The 25,480-nt window shown below is 39.7% G+C and overlaps 1 protein-coding gene across 1 annotated transcript; it reads left to right on the plus strand.

Annotated features, from left to right (window-relative positions):
- Positions 1 to 10,781: 10,781 nt before the first annotated feature.
- On the plus strand, positions 10,782 to 15,531 carry DHRS3 (dehydrogenase/reductase (SDR family) member 3; the record flags this gene model as incomplete). Its single annotated transcript, XM_009577722.1, has 5 exons — positions 10,782 to 10,925; positions 11,224 to 11,343; positions 12,081 to 12,319; positions 13,358 to 13,483; positions 14,693 to 15,531. Coding segments are annotated over 5 exons (714 nt in total), but the record flags the coding sequence as incomplete, so codon positions are not given.
- Positions 15,532 to 25,480: the final 9,949 nt, after the last annotated feature.

Consider the following 25,480-nt stretch of genomic DNA (forward strand, 5'->3'; position numbering starts at 1 on the left):
TTAGTGCAACTAAATAATCAGAATGCTGGCTATAGATTGAAAAAAAGATCCATCTGAAAGGGAGTTACTATAATTGGGATGAACTATTCTGCAATACATGAAGTCAGGGTGGCTTCTTTAGCCACTAAAACCAGTAAAAACAGTTAAAATACTTTTGGTTTGCTTTTGAGTCAGAGATTTAGGCCAAGTCGCATTATTTGTATCAGGATTTAGGCTTCTAAATGCAATTTCAATGATGACAATACATTATAGATTTCCCACTGATGCACGTGGAGATTGCTGTCAGTCAGCACTCCTGCAAATCATGTCACTTAGTTCAATTATTTTAGTCTTTTTGTGTACCTGTAAATATTTTTCAGTGGAAGTAAAGATTGTTCTACAGTGAATGGGAGTCAGCCAAAAATAGGCCTTTTTTTAGGGCTAAATTTCGTGCACTTCATAGAAATAGTTCAAAGTTCCCCAGTGCTCTGCAGTCTACTGGTAGGTAGAAAACCCTTATGGCATAGAGCTGTGCTTGTTAGCGACTTCAAGCACATTAAGGAATGTGTGACACATTGTGCATCAATATTATGTTACTGCCCCCTCAGCTAAATCTTAGGTTACTGACCAGGTTACTTTATATAGTTTATTTTACTGGAGAGTAAAGTTTATCTCATGTTCTGTGATAGCTTAATTGATTTTATGTTCATATTGAAGTAAACTAACTTCATTTTGCATTGCAGTAGCTTAAAAAGCATGCATGTGATAGGCAATTGCATCCAAAGGATGGTAGCTTCTAGCGAGCTGTAACTTCTTAATATGCTGGAGCTTGATTTGTGATTCCAGCCCCTCTAGTTCAAGTAAGTACCATTGTAGCAGAATCTGATTAGAAAACCTTTGATAATTTCTGGATAAAAGTAATGATCATAAGTTTTGTTGCTACATTTAGATATCATTTTATTTAGCTAGCGCTGTGCTGTTTTTCACGGTTTTAGAAGCAGGGTAGCTACTTCATCTTAACAGTGCATTGAAAAAATTGGTATAATCGGTGAAAGACCCTTTTTAGCCGCGCTCTACCCCTTTGGGGGATGCATGCTCTGGGAGCTTACGATCCTCCAATTTCCATCCTCCTTCTTTGACTTAATAGGCTGAGAGAGTTAAATATGTCCTGAAAACTGTCATTTGTACAACAGATGAATAGATTTTAGAAATTCTGCCCTGTTGCATAGCAACAGTCACCATTAAAAAATAACATTTTGAAATGTACATAAAAAGACAGGAAACCAGTTAAGCATTTAAATACTGAAGCTTTCTTCTAAGCAGTATCCTTTATTTCTTTGAGTAAAATACTTATAAGAAAAGCTTCTTTTGACAGCTTTTAGACTATTTTAAAATGGTAGCAATTCTCTTTCTCTGGAGGCAAAGAAAGGAGGCTTGTAGGGGAGCTTGTCTGGAGCTGTTGCTAGCATTCAGTTTATATACAAATTTCATCTAGGCTATTTTAACTCCTAGTACTTCTCCAGTAGCCTCATGGGAGAAATTATTTTTTCAGTCAAAAGCTGCATCATATTATGCACATGGATGATCTGGAGCATATTTTAGGTCTTTCTGGAGGGTAGTTTATAATGACAGCACTAGAAACATTAGTCATCCTTAGGTTTCCATGTCTGTTTTTGTTGCAAGCCTTCTTCCACTTTAACAAATTTAAACCTTTCCCCTAGTCTTCCTTTTCTGTGATGCTCCTACAAGAGCTGGGGTTGTCTGTCTGCCTGTGTCTTCCTCTGGCTTGTAAACGTTCTTTGTGGCTTTCCTCATTCATCAGAGCTTCTATTACATTTACCATTTTGCCCACCTTACTTTTGGATTCTGCTGATGTGACAGTACAGCAAAATGCAAAGTCCTCTTGACTGGTAACAGGACTATAATGACATATCACAGATATACATAACAATGTGGAGTAAACTTAGCTCCAGTTCACATAGCAGTGAAGTGTGCCAAAGTTCAGAACCAGTCCAGCATCAGAAGGCTACTTAAGTTACCTTTTGAGTATAGCATCTGAGTGATAAAATTGTATTTATTATTTTTTATAGCGCTTGTAGTGGAATTGTATATATTCCCCAAAATAAGTAAAGTGCTGATCAAATGCTCATAATGGTTTAGCTTAAAGCAAAACTGAAGATGTTCTGAATTAAAGCTGACAATTTTTCACTCTAAACTGGTAATCCAGTATAATTGATACTTTTGTAAGCTATTCAGGGGACCAGCCCTAGGAGTCTCTGAGTGCTGTCTCAAAGGTTGTGATGCAGTGACCAGCCTTCTCCACTAGAAGTTAAAACCGCTCAGCATTTCAAGATTAGGCACTGTGTTACAGAAACCATCTCATAAATATAAAGGCAAACTCTAAAAAAAAATTCCAGTTCTATTGGCACCATTTTGCAGCTGTTTAATTCCTCTTTTCTATAAATTTATGTTAGGTCTGATTTTCCCAATTTGTTAGTTAAGAAGTAGCAGACTTTTCAGTTAACTGTTGGTTGAACCAGGCAATTTTAGGAGTTACTTTCACCCAGTCAGGTGATGGAAATAATACTGTGTTAGATCCACGTTTTTAATTTCACATGTCCCTTACTTCTAACATTACCCTATAATCTAAACTTTTGTTTGTTTTTAGCTTTAGAAAAACAAACACTCTTACTGTTCAGTGTCAACATAACTTTCTGTCATAGTAAATGTTTAACTATATTACGTGAACATTTAATCCGCCACGTGTTAAGAACTCTTTACCCTGAGAGGTATATGCAGTAAGTAAAAATAGTAATGCAGCATTTTGGAAGGAAAACGTGCAAACAGCAAATCTTCAACTATGTTGAAATGCCCTGTTGGACCATGGCATTTTTATCAAGCAGATCCAGTAATTTCTTTTTTTTTCCTTTGAAATGTTATTTACTGACTTTCTATCCCTTCATCCTGTCTGCTCTGCTTGCAGTACAAAAGGGCTTTCTGCACCTGCATATTTACCCTTCCCACAATTTCCTGAGATCTCTGTGGACATTTTTATATGAATCTGGATTATAGGCATGGCATGCCAAGCAAATGGAGGCGGCAGCACACTAGTTATTTTTACAGGATGGAGTATTATACTTCTGTTGGTAGATATCTTCAAAGCCTTACCTCGAATACATAACTTTAAAAAACTTATCCCTCTCCCCACCCCCCAGATATGCCACTTCTTTCTGCTTTGCAGCCAGAAAATTTTATTGCTGGATAGTTCTTTGTGTGCTTTAGTTCCCTGGAGCAGAGGCCAGTTCCAACACATGGTGTGGCAGACATTCACCATTAAAAATCTGTCGTTTTTTCCCCCACAAATGCTTCCATGAACCTTTGCAGGGTGACAGCTTGTGGCCACTTGGTGCTTTTGTTGGAACGTGCACTCCATTTGACCCTGTCCCAGCGTTAATAGGATTGTAAAGGCTGACTCCTGCATGACCTCTTCTTGCAAACAACCCTAACCCTTCCCCTTCCTCAACTGTTCTGTACAACAGAGCTGAAAAGTGTTGCTCCCAAGGCAGTCTGGCGTCGCAGTTCATGTTGCAGACGAAAGCAATTGGAAAAACCACTGGAAAAAAGTCAGCATGGGGCCACCTGTCCTTAAATAGTCCTGACTGTGAGAACAGTAGGCATTTGTTCACTTCTTTAGAGGGAGCTGGTCTTAAATGCCTGTATGCAGACAGAAAATTACAAATTTTCTTTCCAAGGAGGGCCTCTATTGAATAGGAGACAGGCATTTACATACTTCTCTATGACTTTTTAGGTGCTGTTTCTTTTTTCTTCAGAGGGAAAAAAAAAAAGGTGACTAGGGTATACAATTGGAATTGACGGTGGTTTAGGTGAATAATGTTAATCCCATTGAGTGCTAAGTCAACATACAAAGTAATAAAAGTTCTGACTCTAGACTAAAGGAATTGGAATTCACTCTTTTAGTCTCCTTCTGAAGTCTCTTTAGACCTAACTTTTAATCTCATTACTGTATATTACTCCTGGCCTTAACTCAAACCAGTCTGTGTTTTGTGTTTACCATGGTGGCAGGATTAAATTTAAATTAAATTCTTATAGTCTAGTGTCTTTACAGCTTCTAAATACTAATCTAGAAAAGCTTGTGTGTAAAATAGGTAAATGGGCTTACTCTCTTGATTTCCTCATGCTTACCTGTAATCTTTCTTATACCCGTCCCTTGCAGCTTTGATATTCACTTTCCACTGTGGGAATTGAGAAAATTTTGCCACTGGCCTGCTTTGTTTGCTTACTTTTATACAAGTGTCACTAAGGGGTCGGTTAAGTATTTTGACCTACTTCAGGCATCAAAAGGTTCTTTTTGCCTTTCTAAAGCGAAGATTGGCTTTTCACACTGAACGGCCACACCTTTCACTCTTCCAGTAATCTGTCTTTAGCATGCCTCTCCCATGAAGAACTCCTGAAAGAACTTGTCTGACTTTGCCCTGGGGGCAAGAGAGGGGAATGGGTGGAGGAGAAAACCCTTATGCCATTGACAAGCAAAATACATGAACGCTTTTGAGGCTGTAGGATTTAGCCTCCTGTTCTCATGATATGCAAAACCCTGCCAGGATTATGGGATACACTGGAATGCGTTTCTTCGGAGGACCAACTGTGAGTTAGTACTACCAGGCCTTGTAAATATATGGGGATAAGACTGACATACTTCAGTCGATTATCTACACTTTGTACTTCCTAAAAGTATGCAAGAACTTTCAGTATTGGGTGCAGAAAGGTGTTTGAACAAAGGTAGCAGTCTGTGCAATTATAGATACCAACTCAAACAGAGCAACTTTTGTTTCACTGGACTAGGAAGGAAGTTGAAAGGGGGAATGAAATGTGTTGACCTACCAACTACTTCCCATCTCTGCTTGATCTGTGGCGAGGAGTTGTGGTTGATTTGTGGAGGCAGCAATAGTGAGATCAGGCAGCAAGGGCACTTCCGTGTCTCTCTGCAACACTTTAATCTTTCAGTGTCTTCAAATTGATACAGAGGATTGATTCATGAATCGTAAAATGCAGAAACTTTTGGAATGGAAGTTATATCTGCTAATCACAATGCACGTTGTTGTGTTGAAAAAGACTGAGTGAACAATTCTGTACTAAAATACAACCCAGATAATCCAAGCGGAGTGTCAGGAAATGGCACATGTTCTGCCTCAGAAATGCTTTTGTTGTGGGACACCTTTCCAATACTGGTCTAGTTCACTGGAGGGATAAAGTCTAGCACAGCGGGTTTGCTGAAGATACAGTGCCAAATTAATTGATGATGTAAAAGGGCAACGTTCCTTTGCTGCTGTTCTTGAATTGTGCTAGCAATAAAATCAGACCAAACAAGCTAAATAGCCTTGTAAATGATGTAAAATTAGCTCTAACCTCATCTCCTGCACCAATAATATACTTAAGACTCTGGAAGCATAGATCATGTGTGTATATTGTGGTTGATAGCAGCTTCAATCTAGACCAGTTTATGTAAATTAGTGGCTTTATCTGATTTTGTGGTGGTCAAAAGCATAACTCTTACTCACTTGTGTTATGGTGAAAATCAGGATTTAAACCTGCAGTCAGGTTTGGGGCTTTTGGCAAGTAGCCAGTGCAGGCCTCTATTAGAAAGTCTTGCCTTAGTACAACAGCAGCTAAACCCTTCCTTTTGACTCCCCTCCGACCTCAGGGCATGTCTCATTAGCAGATTAAGTCCACCTGGGGGGGGGGGAGGATGCCGCTTCTACGGCCCCTGCCACTCTAGCTGAAATGATTTTCCTAAGGCCAGATAAGCAGTTCTGTGGCTTGCCAGAGGGGAGATCTAGAGATAAGGTTTGTTTTGCAAAAAGTCTGCTCATGAATAAATCCTGGGAAAATCTGCACTAAACTATGATGTCACAGCCGTTACCGACTTCAAACTTAATTAAGAGGAGGGCGTGTTATGTTCCTCTGTCACCATAAATCTATTCTTTCGTATGTCCAATGGTAGGAAGACCCCTACCCTGCTGCTGCCTGGGCTCTCATCGCCTCTCGCCAGCAGCCTGGAGCATAAGCGATTGCTTTAACATTCCACCTGCCTCCCTGACTGCCAACCCCTGGGGTCACCCAGAGGTAACCACGGGGCAGGAAGCATCCCGGCGGGCCTGCCACAGCGGGGATTAACCGCCTCGCTGGGCTGTTGCCCTCGACAATTTTCTGGTCAGTAACTTTTTGAAAGGAGAGCGTGTCTAGTGCAGTAGGGAGGGGCAGGCAGGAGAGGATGACAAGAGATGAAGGGGGAGAAGAAATAGTGGCTGGATTCTTTCCAGGACGGAAAACTGTCTGTCCAAGAACTTCTCCAAAACACAAATTAAATATTCCTCTATCCACCATTAAATTATTGTGAATGGGTGGCTGTGCAACATCCTGACAGGCTGTGTAACAAGGAACACCATGTCTCTGTTCTCCTTTATTCCTCTGCATTTTCCTCTGTCCCAGACAGGAACTTCTGTGTCTGTAAGAGTCATTCTTTACAGGACTTAGCCTCCAGTGGGGACATACTTATTGCCAATTTAGAATTAAATTTAAAAAGGAAAGGAGGCACAGACCAGAATCCAAGACCCATGTCTACATTTTGAAAATTGTGTTTCCTAGTAAAATGGACCATTTCCTAAACTGCAGCTCTAGATCCTTACAAATGCAGAGCCCTCAAATCCTAACTAGGGTAGGATAAAGCTAAATGATGCCTTTCTTGATGTTGACTAAGCAAAGAATAAAATGAGAATTGTTTCCATACTTGCTTGCATATAAAGGGAGGAGCCAACTGCGCAGCTTTAGGCTAACTGGAGCTCACAGGGCATCAGCAAAACACAGGCCCAGGCCCACAATAGTTCATCAGTTCAACAGTGAGCAAAAGTTTTTGTTCAGGAACATTGAGACCATGCATGATTATCCCTGACTCTTATGCTGTGTAGTTGAATGGTTTAGTGAGAATGTTACAAATAACACAACCTTATGAGTGCCAAACTGCAAATTTTCAAATTGCAGATTCTGCAGAAGGAGGTGAATTCAGGAGAGCAGAAGACTGATGAGTACGTTTGTAGAAATCTCAGGAGGCAATAGTAGAGTAAGGACCTAGAAAAACATTGATGAAACTGCTGCAAGCAAGAAAAAGTTGTTGTAACATTGAGACCATGCATGATTATCCCTGACTCTTATGCTGTGTAGTTGAATGGTTTAGTGAGAATGTTACAAATAACACAACCTTATGAGTGCCAAACTGCAAATTTTCAAATTGCAGATTCTGCAGAAGGAGGTGAATTCAGGAGAGCAGAAGACTGATGAGTACGTTTGTAGAAATCTCAGGAGGCAATAGTAGAGTAAGGACCTAGAAAAACATTGATGAAACTGCTGCAAGCAAGAAAAGAAGAGAGAAGTATTGCCTATACAGAAACACTAAGCCAAAGCCCTCTGTAAAGACAGAGTTCAGGAGCAACAGAAGCCTCAAGTATGAGGGTAATGCAGGAACTAAAAGTCTTGTCTCTCCGTAAGATCTGATACCCTAGGAGGCCAGAGGAAAGCCCGTGCCAATTTAATTTGGCCAGATGTAAGAGAGAAATTGAAAGTCTCATATGATCTTGTAGGAGCAGTCAAGCTTGAATTTGGACCAAAAGCATGTTGTATTGAGTTTTGAGTTTTATCCATCTGTAAAAGGTAGCAGAAATGACGGCAGGAAACCTCACTTCCCACTGTGTCGTTAGGGAACTTTCACCTCTCACGAAAGAATGGTCTTTTATTTACTGCTTTTCTCTTACGCAGGCTGAAGCCTTCACCTGAGTGGGAACAGTATCAAGGACACAAAAACTTCCCATGGAAAAAAAACAGTACTGAAGTTAATGCTGTCAGCAGGATAACCAGCAAATTCTGTCTTCCCCAGATGGCCCAGATTTTAATGGGGTCACCTTGCAAGACTTGCCTGTAGGATATTAAGGGTCCCAAAGTAACTGTTGGGGCATAAAAAATGTTATGTCCAAGAGTTGCATCACAGACAGATGTTCCTTTGACAGGTCGTCCTTTGCTTAACTATTCTTCCATGTATATTTCCTGACATTCAATGCATCAGTGGTAACTCTTGGGAATAGGAGGCTGTATGGATGTTTGAAACAGATTAAAGTGAAGAGTGAGTGATCTACTTTTTATTTTGCAATAGCAGTGTGAAACCCTAGAGTGCTAGGTATAGGAGGTCAGGTTCTTGCCTTACTCCCCTTGTCTGACACCTTATTTCTCTTTCTCTCCTCTTCCTCTCCTACCTTCCATCACTATTCAACTTGTCAGTTAATTTTTTAGTGTCTCCATTTGAGTGATCCAATCCTGCTAAGAGGTTGCAGTTCACACTGATGCAAACTCTGTGGGCATCAAACTTGATGCTTACAGTTGACATTTTGTAGTGGTTTTTTTCTCCCCTTTCCACAGAGATGTAGGTTGTGAAAGAGAGCAAGTAAGTGTGTATGCTTATAGTTGAACAGTATTTTGTAAATATTTCCTGAAAGCTTGTGAAATTTCTCACATGTTCTTGATTTCCCTTCAAGCCTGCAGAGTAGGCATAAGAAATATCACCAGGTCTAGCTCTGAGTTCAGATGCAAGTAAACAGCCATCAGTTTTACAAGCTTTATGTAGATGCCAAAGCCTGATGGCCAAGGGTGATATGCTGAGACAGGCCAATACACAAGCCACATTTTTAACCATATGCTTTCTTACAGTTTTTAAGTCTGGTCACAGCTTTTTCCTTGAAAATTACTCCCCCTGAGATAAGATTTCCCATGAAATGGCTCTGGCATATTTATACATGGTCTGAAGTTTCTGGTTAACCAACTCGTTAGTCCTTTGGTGATTTTGAGAATATAAGTCTATCAGTCTGTGTGTGTTGATGTTCATAGATATGCCAATGATTTATAAATGGGATTAATTGTAAATTTAACTAATTTAGGAAATGGTTGAGGAGCCAGGTACTTCTGCATTTTAACCTTGCCTAGTCGCACTGGAAGAGCTCTTTGACCCTGCCAGAGATTAGTTTTAGTACCAGTTATGAGATAAGCTTAACTAGTCCTTAAAAATAAGCATGTTTAAAGCTCTCTGCAAGAGATTTCTTGTGGGGAGGGAATACCACAGGTCCTAAATTTTTTTGCTGCTACTAAGTTAATTGAGGGATATAATTTAGACTTTTTTTCCCTGTTCTTCCAACTTTTGGAAAACTCCAAGATTATTAACTCTTTAAAGGTAAAGTGTGCTTATTTTTAACCATTAAAAAATCAATATAGCAGTCAGATTCATACTCAATACACAGTGGTATGATAAGCAACTGTAATCCTGGATCACAGGTGATAAGGCCGCTGCTTGGAAATACCAGAGAGATTAGTTGTTCTGAGAGCAACAAAGCTGTTTGCATTTTCAAAGTCCATTTTCCCAGTCCCCTGATCAGAGTAAACCTGCATTTGACTATGTAAATGTCCTCATTTATTTTTTAGTACTAAATAGTAATTTTGCATAATCAGTGCTCACAGTTGCAATTGTGAGCAGTAGCAACCTTTTCTTCTTTCTCTTTTGGATCTTGCTGTTTACTTACAGAGCAGTCAGCTGATTTCAGTAACACGCTCCATTCAGTAATTTATTTTTTGCAGAATGCCAAGTGACTCACCATTCATAATATGATGAATGCTGAGAAAACTTAACTTGAAGAGAAAAAAGGGTAGATTGATTCATATATAGATGTCTTAGGTAGCAGAGAGATGAAATTATATTCCTTCCAGTAGCTTAAAAGAAATAGAAAATAAGGTTATATACAAGGAAAAAAATATTTTCGTTAACTCTGTTTAGCTGTAGATTGTTTGAAAAACAGTGATGGAAGCACCATCTCATACTTGAGACTAGTGGTGTTGTCTAAGAAAAATCATACTGGATAAAGCCCCACAATGGAAGTTAATGAACCTGGTAACTTTTCAGGTTATTTCTATTTCTGATCTCCATGATGGTGTAGACATCATGATGTAGATGGTGTAGGGTTGTGTTGGTTATGTCTTCATTATATATCAAATCCATGCTATATGATATTCAGAATTGTTCTTTGTACAAGAAGTAGTGCATGATTTTTACTGTGTTAAATGGGAGTGGCAAGTAAAATCTTGTGTATATTAGTTGCAAAATAAATTAATGCTTGAAATTTCTGACTTTAAATGTCGGTATCAGGATGAACCTCTCGTTTGAAACGTATCTACGACACCAGCCTGCAAACAGCATTGCAAATAGTTACATATGATACCCTGAAAAAATATGTTTTAATGCAGAGCAGGTACTATCTCCAAATGTAGAATAAGAAGTAGATTACATACCAGATATACAGGAAGGTCTGTGATTTTAGAATAAATTTATCTTTCTCTGTGTGTGTATAGCAAAAGCAGGGATAGATTTGAAATTTCATGATACAGAAAATTTGCCAAGTGTTTCATATATTTGTCATGTTAGGCTAAAGATCTGATTTTTTGTGTTAGCTATTGTGTTGCTTGTAAAGAACCTGTAAATAGAGTATCAGCAGTGGGATGAACTACCGTCATGATACTCAAGTCCCATCCCCACATAACAGAAAATCATTCCTAGTCTTAAATGAAACAATGCAACAGGGCTGGCAGTGAAAACACATCAAAGATGTTCATCAAACTGTTGAAGTTAGAAGCATGTTTTAATTATTTTAGATTTGAAGCAGAAGCAGTTTGACTCTAACAAAAGTTTCTTGCTGCAGATCATCCTGTGGGGTCGAACTGAGAAATGCCTGAAGGAGACCACAGAGGAAATCAGGATGATGGGGACAGAATGCCATTATTTCATTTGTGATGTAGGAAATCGAGAGGAGGTCTATCGGCAAGCCAAAGCTGTGCGGGAAAAGGTTAGTGTCTGTGCAAACACTGTTTGTGGGCAAGATTTAGTAATGACTTATATTTGATGAGGAAAAAAATATATTGGCAAATTGGGAAAAGAGAAGGGTGACCATCCATATTATGTTGTACAAAGTCTAGCTACCTGTTTTAAGTGATCCAGAAGGATTACAAGGCCTGTAGGCAAGAATGTCAAAAGCTATGAAAGTAATAATGTATTTAGGCAATAATAGATATTCAGATATAACAGTGACTGCTGATTCATGAGGAGAGATATTAGTTGTAACAAGTCATTTGCTTTTTTTGCAGGTGGGTGATATCACTATCCTGGTGAACAATGCTGCTGTGGTCCATGGTAAGAGTCTGATGGACAGCGATGATGATGCATTGCTCAAATCACAACATATAAACACCCTGGGACAGTTCTGGGTAAGACAAGCTCTTGTGTCACATGTGTTCAGAACTGGGAATGAGAGTGACAGATTACAGCCAGTAAACACTTGGCTGCTACTAGGTCTTTCTAAATGATGCTTGGTAAAATCAGTCTGACATGAAAAGGAGACAGAAAAAACAATGTGAGGGACAAAGGCCAGAGGAAAGAAGTCTAAAAAAATTTATTTTTTCTAGTAGTAACACATATTTGATGCTCTTGTATCCCCATTCTGTGATTTCCAGTAAAACACTTGGTTTCTTTTGAGAAAGCCTGAGCTCACAGAGGATAGTTTTCTGTACAATGATGTGTATGGAACATCAGAGGAGCATGAGACTACATTGCTCAGGGAAAGAAAGTAGTGTGAAACTCATTCCATTTTGAATTAGATAATAAAAAAAGAGCTGCTGTGATTTCATCACTTTGTTGAAGACTTTATCCTCTACAAGAAGTTCTTAAACACACAAAGCATTCTGTTCGTGGCCTTTATCTGTGGGTACTGCTTACTTACGTGGTAGGAAAGATTTTGTTTTGTTCCTACACAAACTTTCCCTGTTTTCAGAAAATGACAAAACAACAAGGTACTCTCCCGCTCCTTTCCTAGCATAATGAACAACACAGTTTGGCTTATTGTCTCCGAGTCACCTTATTTTTTTCAGTAACTATAGTTTTTGTTGTACCTCTGCTGAGCAAACCTTTTTTTCCCCCTTTCCCCCCCACCCCCGTTGTTCTTCAAACTACCAAAGCATTCCTACCAAGGATGCTGGAGTTGCAGAATGGACACATTGTTTGCCTGAACTCTGTCCTGGCCTTGTCAGCCATCCCTGGTGCCATTGACTACTGCACCTCCAAAGCCTCATCCTTTGCCTTTATGGAGAGCCTGACGTTGGGGCTGCTAGACTGTCCTGGAGTGAATGCCACAACAGTCCTGCCCTTCCACACGAGCACAGAGATGTTTCAGGGCATGAGAATCAGGTCAGTCCAGGGGAACTAGAATAAAGCATCTCATTTTAAATGAATCATCAGAATACACTCCTAATTAATGCCTCATTTAGTTAAGAGAATTTGATGTCTCATTTGGCTGCCTGGGAACAGAGGGTCACTCTAGGCCACCTGGGACTCATCAGACTGGTTCCCTCAGTTTGCTGGCATATTCATACAGCCTGCCTGTACTGAGTGAGACATTTGCTTCTACAGAGAAAACTGAAATCTATTTTTCCCTAAGTGTATTTGGGCCATATGCAGCCACCAGAGAAGGAGGGGAGGTACTCTGAAAATTGAGGTCATTCTAAAGGAGCAGTCTAAAAATTACTGGAAAATGAACAGTACAAATTCCTTCCTTATTCGTTGAAATACTTAATTCTTTCCCACTGAAAGGAATGACAGCCACTTACTGAAGTAAGGCTATCAGTACCTCCTTTTTACCTCTATCTAAGAGAACAAGCTAAATGCAAAGACTAACGGCTGACCAAATTAATCTTTTACAATGGACAAAATAACCTATTAATATAGTCTATGCTCTCTTAGTCAAGAAAATATGCAGTGTAAAGCTATTGCTGGAGCTGGGAAAAGCCTTATGATTGGTATTAAAAGCAATGGGGGAAAATACTTGTCTTTCACCTGTCAAGAATTTGAATCAAGCAAAGAGCAACAGAGAGGAAGAGGAAAAACACCAACACTGAAAAGACAGCATTTTGGTATTCGTTTGCATACAGTTTAAGAAAATCCCTGAATCAAGGTTCTGTATGCACTCTGCCACTTCTCCCTAAAGGCACCAACATGTACATTCTTAACCATTTAGCTAACGCAGTAGTACTGGTTGGAACTGGGCTTTCTGCTTTCCAGCTTTCTGGCTGGAACTGGAACTTTCTGCTTCTTCCAGCCTGCTTTGGGGCATGTTTGAATGCCAGTAACCAGTGATAGCTTAGTGAGTAACAGGTCTTGGACAGTGATATCTTAAAGGAGGAGTTCGGGTAACAAATAATCATTTTATTTTTTGCTTTATTTATTCAGGTTCCCTAATCTTTTTCCTCCCCTCAAGCCAGAGACAGTGGCTAGGAGGACAGTAGAAGCCGTTCAGATGAATCAAGCCTTCCTGCTCCTTCCATGGACAATGCATGTTCTTGTTATCCTAAAAAGGTAAATATTTCCTTTGCCCAGCAATAGCCTAGCCAGTTAGGCAAGATTGGCTTACAGTTCTCTATGTCTGTCCACCAAGGCAAATCTCAGTTTGACTGTAACCCCATATCCAGGATCAGATTGGTTCATCCCTTCCCATGAAAGATAGTCATGGAAGCAAAAGGGAGAAGACTTTCTGAGATTCCCTTTGTAGATGGTTTCCCTGAATATAACCCCTTTATGAAACCAGTTTCACTCCCAAAATTTTGATTCCTGAGTTCTGAACTGGTATTTGTATCTCGGAAATTTCTTAACAATTAATATATGCGTGTAGTTGATTTTGATTTAGTAAGCCACTCTTTGGACTCTAGGCTTTATATTGTAAAGGATTTCTGTACAATAAGGTATGTACATCACAGCTGTATTTAGAGAGCATTGCTTGTGTTAAAGCAATGAAACTATTAAAAAAATATTTTTGTGTATGATTTTTAAAGTCCCTAAGGAAAGAAAGTCATAACTTCATATCCTGAAACAACTAAAGAGAAAGGACATTCAAAATCGCATTTCCATGAGAGTTTGCACTAAAGCCTTTGGAAAACCTACTTCAGTCAGGAACTGAAACAAGGCCATGAGATTTCTGTGGAAAATAACTGCAATATTGCATTTCAAGCAAGAAAAAATAATTCACAATAAATGCTTTGCTCTGAATGTAAAATTTGGGATACTCCCAAAAGTTCCCAGAAATTCTGCAGACTGAAAAAGGGCTGTTCTCCTTCTCTTTTATTTTAAGAATTAATCATTTATTTTCCATTACGGTAGCTGTCAGGAAATTATATCTATATCCATACCTCATGATAAGGAGTCCACATGCCTAGCCAAATAGATGGCAAGTTAACTAGAGAACTCAGTTTAAATTTGTGTATTTCAGAGTGCAAGATTCTGCACAATATTTGGGAGGAGTAAAACATGATGGTATCTTCCAAGTTAGAGTTTTTACAGACCTTTTTGGATAAATATTTCTGTAGAGAAAGAGTGACTTGATATAACTTTCTCCTTTTAGGCCTACTCACAGCAGGATACTGACACGTTTGGTCTGTGCGCTCTCATTATCTGATTTTTAAGAATATGTGTACTTATGTGTGTACATAAATGCATATTTATACATCCTCTTATTAGAATAGACTAAGAGGTTTGTCTGGTCTGCTTATTTTCTTTCTGCTTCTCCTGCAGCATTCTCCCTCAGGCAGCACTTGAAGAAATCCACAAGTTTTCTGGGAGCTATACCTGCATGAACACTTTTAAAGGACGAACATAGACTTGATGGTGCAAGGACTATTCTTCAGTGAAACCAACACAAGCATGAAAATCCTGACAAGACTGTGAATCAGCAGTCTTGGCTTCTAGCCTGTTCATGTGACTTGCACTGCTCTGAGGCAACACATTTCTTGCAGGTCATATCCATAGTAACATGACCTTTGCACAGGATTGAATGACTAGACTATGGACCCTTGGAAAGAAAAACAAAAGAGTGTGAAATGTTTATATGATGTTTAATTCTTTAGAGTTCAATTGTTAAATCTACTCATAGTTTTAAGATGTAATTTTTGTTTCTAAAGTGTCTGTAGGCTGTCTCAGCTGAGAGGCAGCACGTCACACCCTATACTTTATCCCTTCTCTTCAGAGGAACTGCAGTTACCAACTGCTACTGGTTTCATTTCAGCTTTTTGAATGGGGAACTTAAAAATACTTTGAAGAACTAAAAGTTATGGACATTTAATGGAAGCTTCCTTTCCTTCTTTCACTTCACATCCGTTGATGAAACTGTTCCCAGCTCACATCAGGGAAGGAGCTAACTGTGAAGCAATGTTTTCTTTGTTAAAGGCCACCCAGGACTTCTGTCTGGAAGGACTGTGCTGGGCCCAAGAAAGCTGTCTCACTTCACCTGTGAAGGCAGGAGAGGAATGCTCAGTCAGAAGAGCAGGCAGTTTGAACAGTGGAAGATTCTTTCTGTCACTGAACTCATATATGAAATTTAATTGTCTTTCTGAATATTTTTGTTCATTTATGATAAAATATATATATTTAGCATTAATCCCAGATTGCCACGCATGTAGGCAGCATCACATTGGGGATGAACTAAATCTAGAACTAAAACTAGAGCCTGCTTGTACAAACGTACATTCACTGACATAATCCATGCAGAGGAAAATCCATTGTATCAATCTGCACACTGAAGTAAGTGGAATAATGCTCTAAAAATAGAATAGAGAGTACTGTAGTGCTCGTGAAATGTGAAGTTTGGAAGCACAGTTAGCAAAGACCTGATTAAATGCACGTTGAATTCAATTGGGAATATACCCATTGTTTTTTAGGGGCATTGAATCAGGCACTGATCAGCCAAAAGTGATAAATACTGCTTGGACTGAAATGCCAGAAGCAGCTAGACATTATTTATTTTTGTAATGATATATTCTCTTTGACAGCCTAGTAAGAGCAACACTGCATTCCTATGCCAGATGCAGTGTGCAGGACTAGGCATAGCAATGTAGTCAAAACATATTGGAACACTACTAGAAGAGGAATTAATATAATTGCAATACAGGAAAGTAACAAGCCTAACTGGAGAACGCCTGAGTGAAGCGCCTGAAGGAAGGCCACGTGGTTAAAGGAAAGGAGTGAATTTAGGGCTCCTGACTTGAATTTCAAGCTTTTCCATAGATGATCTGTGTGACCTGGGGCAAGCTGCGTAATTTCAAGGTGCACCCTGACCTGCAAAGCAGATATTTCTAGTGTTTCCCTACCTCAAAAGTTGTAAGTCTGACTACCTAAATGTTTGTCAAAAGCAGAAGAGGAAAAACGCATATGCCGAAATATATCGTTTCCTAAAAGAGATCTGAGTTACAGCAGAAAAGCTATGAGCTGTATTTGAGATATTCCTTTGGTTCTGCCACGTAGAATGGAGACCAGCTACTTAGGTGCAATGATGTGAATGTTAAATCTGAAGGTCTGAACCTTACTGCAAATCAGTAGATACATCTCTTCTTGAGCAGTTCACAAGGCAGATATTGCCATAAGTGCCATTGATGCAAAGCCCCTCTGCCTGCATGGGTATTTTGAGGAGCTCTCCTATCTGGGTCAGTGCTTTCCTTCCGAGTGGAGAACATATAAGCTGTAGCACTGTGCCAGCTTTGAAAAGGTTTCTTACAATGGAGTTTTGTTTTGAATTCCTAGATGTCTGAGGCGCTCTGGAGAGGATGAAAAGAAACTTTGATCTCTGTGATTTTAATAGATGCTTTCAGCTTTATTTTTTGTCAATTTTTTGAGAAGAAACACAGTTCATTGAAAACACAAGTGCAATGAGGGGAGAACACTTCCAGCATCTGCCAAGAATATTGAAGGTACCATATTGACACTTGGGAGGGGAAGGGATGATTATACATACCTCCCTTTATGCACTCTAATCCTTTCTAGTTTCTCATTAATCAGTCAGGCGTGCCAGGCTTGTAGATGCAAAAGCAAACAGAAGTGGTGAAAGAGGGCACCCCCCGCAGTGTCCCCCTTAAATTAAACCTTTATGCTGAGATTCTATTCATTGATGACATCCTAATGCAAAAGTGAGGCAAAAACTAGTACACACATTGAAATTAACTCCCCACTCATCCCCAAATCCTGTCCCTTAGATGAATCTGCTCTTTTCCTGCACTGCATAAAAGATGTTCCCTATCTTCAGAGGTTGTCTTACTTACTAAGTGCTGTTGATTTCTTTCTAATGAATATAAACAAGTCAGAACATAGCTGAGACTCATGTCATCTTACTCCTCTCATACAAATACACACAAACTTCCCTCTATCTTTCCCTCAGGGTCTCTGAGCGGACAACAGGTCAAATAGCAGTCACAGTGGGGGAGAGGTATGCAGCAAATGGAAAATAATGAGGAAAACACTGACTTTGCTTTTCAGATAGTAAGGAAGAGTTGGGTAAGAGAGTTTCTTCTCTTGTGAGTGTTGCGAGATAGAATGCTCTCCGTCCAGTGAGTTACTTGCAAATTTGGATGGATACATTTGAAGACTTTTTTTTATAGAAAGGCTCCTGTGGAATGCCTGCTGAGGTCTACTGTCCCTTTTCACATAAGGTTAGTATTGGGTAATCTTGAAGTACCGCAAATGTGGACAAGCTTTGTTGAAGCCTAAGGCCTTCTCAAAGGAATTTCCGCCCTGTGACTTATTTTAATTTTGGTTTTCCCTGCTCTCTCCACTGCCTCCTGCTTTCCACTGCACAATTGTTTTTTTTCCTTCTGTTTTCCTATGTCATTACTGCACTTTTCAGTGCCACCATCTTGAAGCCAGATGTCATACAAAGAGTCTGGAGTAAATCTAAATCAGGGTATATATTATTCTGCTGGAGGAACCTAGGTGAAGCTGTAGGACCAGGTCACAGAAGTTTCATATGAAATTAGCTAAGCTCTTCCAGTTTTACTTGCTCCAATCTATGAAGAAGTAGAAGACCCCTTACTATAGTTTTTATACAGGAGATTACTGCTGTTTTAAAATTGGAATGATAGAGAAATGTTAGCCGTTTTGGGACATATGTTCTCCTGACATAAAAAGACCCTATTTAAATGGGAGGATTTTCCAGTTCCAGGTGTTTTCAGAGGCTGGTGTTTGTACAAAGTAATTTTCAGAATGAGCAAGGCAGGGCAGGGAGAGGAGGAGTCCTTTGTAAATAAATCTGATTCCTCATGTTTAATATTGGATTTTGTATTTTGGTTTTGATGAGGAAAAAAAAAAAACATGTTCCCGCATGCACCCTTGGTGAACTTTAAAAAGGTCCTTTCAGCTGTATCCCTGCTGATGGCATGTTTTTAGCAGGATGAAGAAAAGCAATGAGCCCTGGAAGTGGGAACTATACCCCACCTTCTCATCCATTGTTCTGTTGACGTTAAAAAGTGACAGAGTCCATCCCTATAGTTCTTCTAGAACTTAACAGAAAGTGCCTGGGCAAGTGATTCTGATGTTTGCAAAGAGAAACTTGTTATACTTTTATGTAATGTGTTAATTAGTGTGGGTGGATATGATCAGATCTAGTCTTGCAAGCCTTTCAGACAACTCCCTGAACACTCCCACCTTCAGATATTAACAGATATCACTGCACTTGCCAAATCTCATAAAAACCCGGTAACAGACGTAATGCAGGCAGAGCATAAGTGGGTGCATTTATTTCAAAGAGAACACATTTGTTTGTAGCAGACGTTAATTTGGCCTAGTGTTTTCCTCTAGCTGAAATGCAACTGTTGAGAAAAGAATACAGGGTGACCTTAGATCATCTATTTTGTTTTAATTTCTTCATGTGGCTTTAATAAACTTAATCTGGGTGACAGCCACTTTTTTGACAGCACTTGTTCATAAGTTTGGGGAGTAAAGCAAGATTACATCAAACGTAATCTTTTGCATTTTTCCCCAAACGACCAACAGCCCTGAGAATCAGAATACTCTGCACTGTCTTTGTAGCTCTCACCTTCAACAGAAACAACGCTTTCTGTATTTGTGAGGAGAGTCAGATCAGCAAGGTAATGTGTTAGAGAGAAGACCAGACTCTGTTTTGATGGGGCTGAGGTACCCCAGCCTGTAGACTACAGATGGAAGACACAGGACACAACTTGAATGTTGCCGGTACCATAGAAGGTTGTGAGTTCCCCCTGCTCCTGTCATCTTTTCTTGAAACGTAACACCCTCTTGTTTCTGTAACAGATCCCTCAAGCTGATGCTTTAGCAGAAACATGTACTGATCCAGCCTGTGTGGACTGGATACAACTGAAAGGCATAGACCTCTGAGGAGACAATTTGTATCTTCACACCTTCCCAAAGAGTCCAAACTTCCTCCTTCCTTATGCTCAGCTTTACTATGGGCATCATGACATATTAACGCAGAAAAAAAATCAAGGCAAATGTATATGCTGATTTTTCTGCATAAATCTAGAAAAGAGCAGTTCCTCCTTAAATGAGGGAAGAAAGCACTCTAATTTGAGCTTGAAAGTGACCGAAGAGTAAGTATATGAGAAAACAAAATAGAGAATAGATGCAATCTTAGGGGGAGCGTGGTGACCCTAAACAGACAGAGGTGAGATGCCACCCTATATTCCTGAAGTTATGTAATAATAGAGGCATCTGGTTTCCATCCAAATACAAAGTCTATAAAAGAAGCCTGTTGTTTCTCCTGCTCATGCCTATGGGTCACCATGCCCTAAAAAGCAGTCCGTTAACTTTGTAGCTTGCTGGCTCAGAACACCCCAATACACCAGTTACTGTTTGCTGTCTTTTGTTTTTTTGAGGAAGGGAAAGCAACCCATATATGTAAAAACAAGGAAGGGTCAGTTTAACTCACCACTCACTTTCCTAGCCAGCTGCAAAGGTCATCCATCATGCCTAGGTATTACAAGGACACGTGGTTCTCTGGCTTGTGTTAGTAATCATGCTGACCTAATGCTACTAGGTAGATGTGGTTCAGTTTCCTGTTTTTTTCTTCCACAAAAGCATTTTTTTAATTTGAATTTTATTTATTTGAAAGGGTTGCCTCTGTATTGTACAGGCTTTTCACAGACAGGCCTCCTAAAGGTGAAATTTCCCTGTCTATGTTAATCAAATGATAATGAAAAGAATACAAAAGTGAAAAATTGCTGTTTGACGTCTTCCCCAAGCATCGTCTTCCCCAAGCATCTTCTTCCCCAAGCAATGTGGAATTAATGTAGAGGAACACTGTTGGAACACCAGTGCCTTAAATCCAGACATCTCAGAAGCCTGCTGACTTCTGTAGGAAAATGACCCTGGCTTCCAAAATTGACTTCCTACATGTCTCTGAGGCAGTTTCCACTGAGATTGGTTACCTGAGAAAATCACTGTTACGGTGCACTAGTACAGAGGAAGACTGCATGGAAAGCTGAGGTACATATAATCACTGAACAAACCGATTTGAAATTCTGGTCCCGCAAGACAGTTTTGAAAAAAAAATAGATTAAAGAACGAGATGACATGTGATACCCAGTACAAAACCAGGTACTGCAGTGAGGTCTCCAGTTGCCCTTAGGTGCTTGAGAGTAGCCAACACCACTCCCAGAAGGCCTGCCTTAGATTTGCCCCCTGACTGGTTCCTTCCCTTGAACCACCATGTGCAATCGTTGGGCATTGTGAATACATTAACTGAAATGCTTCTTCATCTTCCTTTTTTAGCATTAGTCATTTTGGAGCATAGCCACCAGCTGCTGCTTCTGCTTTGGGCATTGCTATTGATCTGATGAGAGTTCCCAGATACTGTTCTGGCACATTACAGTATTAACATTAGCTGTAAGAAAAGGAGGCAATTCATTGCTATCTTTTCCAGGAAAGTCAACTATTAATGCCGTTATGCAGAGAGAGGACTGAAATAAATGCAGGGGTGATACGGTTTCTGGAATATTTTGGCTGTATGAAAAATGCTGTCATATGGAATAAGGGTTTATAATAATAAGGGCTCATCTCAGAAGGATGTTAACAGAAGATGGAAATGGTCTTAATGGAAAACAAGTGATACCCGAACATGCAGTTCCTCTTCCTGTAGCCTGCTGGGAATGCTGATTCCATGCAGACATGCCATGGTGAAGTCAGTTCACTCGCATGGTCATTATACCCCCTGCAATTTGGCCTATTACAAGTAATAGCAGAGGTGACAAGCTCATTGTCTCTGCTCTCTCAACTGTTGAATGTAGCGAAATAAGCTTTTTTAAAAAAAAAAAGAAATCCATCCATCAGAGAACAAAGCAATTCTTTGGTTCAGTGTCAGCATTAGGTAATGGAGAAGACTCTCTCGGGTACCAGAAAGAGAAGCCACAGCATCTCCTAGCTGATGCCTTGAGGTCTCAGGCCACATTTCCCCTTGTTAATAATAAATAAACTGGGAAGAATATGATTGACTCAAATCAGCAATAGGATTACACAGAATCACAAACCAGTTTGTGAGCTATTGCTTGGCTTTCTTTTCCCCAGCAATAAAATACATTGTGGTCTCTTCTGGACTCTCATCAGGGCTGCAAATTCATGGAGAATACTTGTGGAGCTGGGCAGTTTTTGTTACTATTCTAAGGGCTGTGCAAAAGACAGCTGAGAGAGAGAGATGCCAGCAAGCAATATTGTGTGTGCTTTGGTGGCTGAATAGTCTGTAACTTTCAATATTCTAATATTCTTGAATGTTCAGTATTAGCGATCTGACATGTTTCTCAACTGTCTTCTATTGAAAAAAAACCTTCTTCTCCCACATCAACTATTATAATACTTTTGAACCCTAAAACATATTCAGCTTCTCTGTTGACCTGTTGGCACAGCTGAGGTTAAGAAGCATGTTAATCAAATGAAATATAGCCTTGAATTTCTTTAGGAGGGATCTGATGCTGACACAGAAAAATAATTAAAAAAAAAAAAAGTGTTGATGTCCTGCAGCAAAAGTTGCTACATACATTAAAAAACAAAGAAGTCATGTACAAACAACTACATTTAATCATTCAATAGTATGCTCTGCTTCCATCATTACAGGGTTATAGCATTGAGCCTTATGACCTCGTTTTGATTGTTTTAAACATTCAGAGTCAATGCATCTTCATTCCAGTTTTAAAAATAGGTTTCCCAATACATGTCCCCTCTGTTCAAACAAATTACAGAATTGTAAGTTTTCTTATGTTAAAAGTATGATTTGTTTTTTAATTCGGACAAGTACTCCTCTCAGGTCTCATTCCCTACATAAGTTAAGAAAATAATCTTAATTCTTTCAAACCCTTAAGCCCAGTATTTAGGAGCACTGACGCTTTCTGGCTGGAGATGTCATGTTTCCTGTGATGCAATCTGATAGGTAGCGTTGCAATCTTCAGTACTTCCCTTCAAAAACCTCTTCATGTTGTCAGTCAGGTTTGCCAATGGCTCCTAATAGCACACAACAGAGGAAGTTATATTCTACCTTTCTTCAGTGAACTGAGTTCTTGCAAATGAACTCTCAGAGAAGACTTCCTTTGAATGAGCCACAGGAGCCATGCTGAGTTTATTTTAGTTGGATTTATATTAGGTCTGATTTTTGCTGATCCCTTCATTTTTCATCATTTTGCCTGTCTCTTCCAATTGTTCCTGTTGAGGAGGACTGTGTTTTCAGAGTTTCTGAGCCAGAATGCTGTGCATGCTGATTATTCATCTCTGCGCCTTCCCTTCAGGCAGTCTCTCACCTGTGTGGGTCTCTGTCCACGCCTTCTCGTACATTAACACTGCAAACTGCCCTAAGTATCTTCGAGATTAGCTTCCTTTAAAGCATTAAGTGTACCAGAAGGCCAGAGAGCTAGCATTACTTCTGCCTAACGAGTTGATAAGTGCATATTCTTTTTAACACCTACAGGATTTGAATTTGAACTGGGAAGGACTGTTAGGTGGGCCAGAACATCACTTTCATAAGCTAGAAGTCAAGCAATGAAAGAAGGAAGGTTTGCTGAAATGGGCAGTATATGCATGAAAAGTCCAGAGAGTGCGAGAGGTTTAGGTGCAACATCCCCGCTTTCTCAGACAAAGAATTGAGCAGTAGATCTACTGGCATTTATAGATCAGTACTGAAGTAGAAAATAAACACGCAGTAAAGCATATGAACCCTTTCCATCTGTCTGAATAATGGAAATATGGTGCAAGCCCTGAATTGCAGGGTACCCAGCAGGGTACTGCTGTTTGATTTCTTCGGATAATTTACCATTCAGCAACATTAAAATAAATTGTTCTAATGATACCTAAAAGTGGCCTTTTGCAGTGTAAAGTACATATCATGTTGGATAAGCTTTAAGGCTGGATGGGCAACTCATACTCTAGCGATCTCCGTTACAGCTAGCAGTACTGTTTGACATGGGCAATTCTTGCTGTGAAATTAGCCTGTTTTCTTTCAATGGATTATTTTTAAATAGACTTCTTTCAAATTTTCATTTATCAACTATGTTATATACTTAATGGTTCTCGGACAATGATTTGCTTGCAAGCTATTCACCATTAACTACTACTTTGAGTGCTTGCCATTCATTAATGTATAGTTTTCCTGTGGAACTGGCCATCCAAATCACATGGTGGCTTTGCTTTCCCCTGGCTGCATGCCTTCCAATCCCACAGAAAGCTTTCTAGGGGCTCCAGTATGTCTGATGATGACTGTGAGGTGGCTTCTGGCAACAATATTAATGCAAATGCATACTTGAATGTGTTCTCATGACATACTCCAATCTTGTGATCAAAAACGTGCTTATAGACATTTTCAAGGGAAAAAAACTAACTTGGGATACTGTCAGAAATGCATTTGCCTTTACTTAGAGCAGCAAATTTTCACAGTTTGGTTTTGTTTCTTTCACTGGATTCACCTCTCTCTTAGCCTCAGATTGTCAGGGGGAAAAAAAAAAATCACACAGTGCTGATCCTGGAAATAGTTAATTAATACAAAAGTGACCTCCTGACATCAGGGCATGGCATATTTCCACACAAGGGGAATGGCATTATGATTTTTTGGGATTTGTTTTGCTGCATACTTACCCCTAGATCATTTAAGAAAATAAAACCACAAGTGGAATAAAGTTGTACTGCCACTTAAATTTGGAAAGTGAGCAAATGCAGAAAAAGAGCAGAGTGTCTGAATGCACTGAGAACACAGGTGCATTAGCAGAAAGGTTGTGCTTGCTGCTGAGCATAATTCAATTCACCTGATGTTCATATTCTCCCTCTTCACTCTGACTTCAGAGTATAGATTTGAAACTCCTGTATCAAAACTGCAAGCATAGTATTTTGACATACACCTTTGGAAACCTTGCCCTACCAGAGCGTTTTGGTTTCTATTATACACATAGGGCAAGGGTGAAACAGAAAACTGTACAGTCTTGCCTGGTGTCACAGAATGAGACAATATATGATTGCACTGATGATATAACCCTTAGGGTCACCCTAAAGCCTTTGCATGATAGCATCTGAGATCATTAGTTCTTGGCCTATGGTTGAGACGCAAGATGCAGGTTTGACAAGCACAGCAAAATACAGCATTTGCCCATGACTGTTGCTTCCTTAATGATGTCGCCCTGTCTAGACAAACCCTAGTGGCAAATTCGTAATCAGGTTTTCACACTTGTACTTGACCCTTTAGATTAGATTACAGCTTCCTCTTAATGCCATAATTGCAACATTTCCATGCCTTAAAACAAAACAAGGCTTGACAACCTTTGGCTCCTCCCTGCCAGCTTGTCGAGGTGTGTTTTGGGGGAAAGGGGGAGATATCTGCTGTGCTGAATTGGCCTGGAAATGCAAAGGCTCTGAGGATTTAATCGCAGAGATGTTTGCTTGGGGGCACTCACAATGGTTTTTTTTCTTGGAACTTTTAGCAAACGTAGCCTTTGTTTGCATTTTTCTGCGGTATGTGTTTACTGTTCATTTGTGCTGCACATGCTGTGAGAAATAAGCCATTATGTTGGTATTTTTTTCCTTTCTCTTGCTTTCATTCTTTTTCCCCCCCCCCCTTCAAAATCCTTACAATTCCTTTCATTATTTGATGTTAACAGGACAAAAGAAATAAATACTTGAAAGAAGATACAAGCTGTGTTTCTGTTTTACTTTGGAGCTGCTGTGGTAACTAAATACCAGTCTGCAAGGTAAAAAAAAAAAAAAAAAGAAAAAAGAAAACTGCCAGAAAACCTCAGCGCTCAAACCACAGGTTGCGTTGCCTATTGTAAAGCAATTTTCAGCCCACATGCCTAAAGAGCATAACAGTTGCTCTGTAAATCTCCGAGTGTTTCATATAGTTTCCTTGTCATGCGGCCATTAAGTTTTATAACCTTTATATTTCAAGTGAAACAATGAATGTGAATTCCTTCTAAATGTCCTAATAGATTCCACATGTTAGCAATTTTTAATATTTTGGTTGCTCAGCAGGTAGCAAACGCGCCTGTGGGACGGTTGGTCTTGGCCGCAGACCTCGGACGTCGCCTCGCCGGGGGGATAAAC

This window comes from Fulmarus glacialis, unplaced genomic scaffold (assembly GCF_000690835.1).
Source record: "Fulmarus glacialis isolate BGI_N327 unplaced genomic scaffold, ASM69083v1 scaffold5650, whole genome shotgun sequence".
Taxonomy (NCBI): Eukaryota; Metazoa; Chordata; class Aves; order Procellariiformes; family Procellariidae; genus Fulmarus; species Fulmarus glacialis.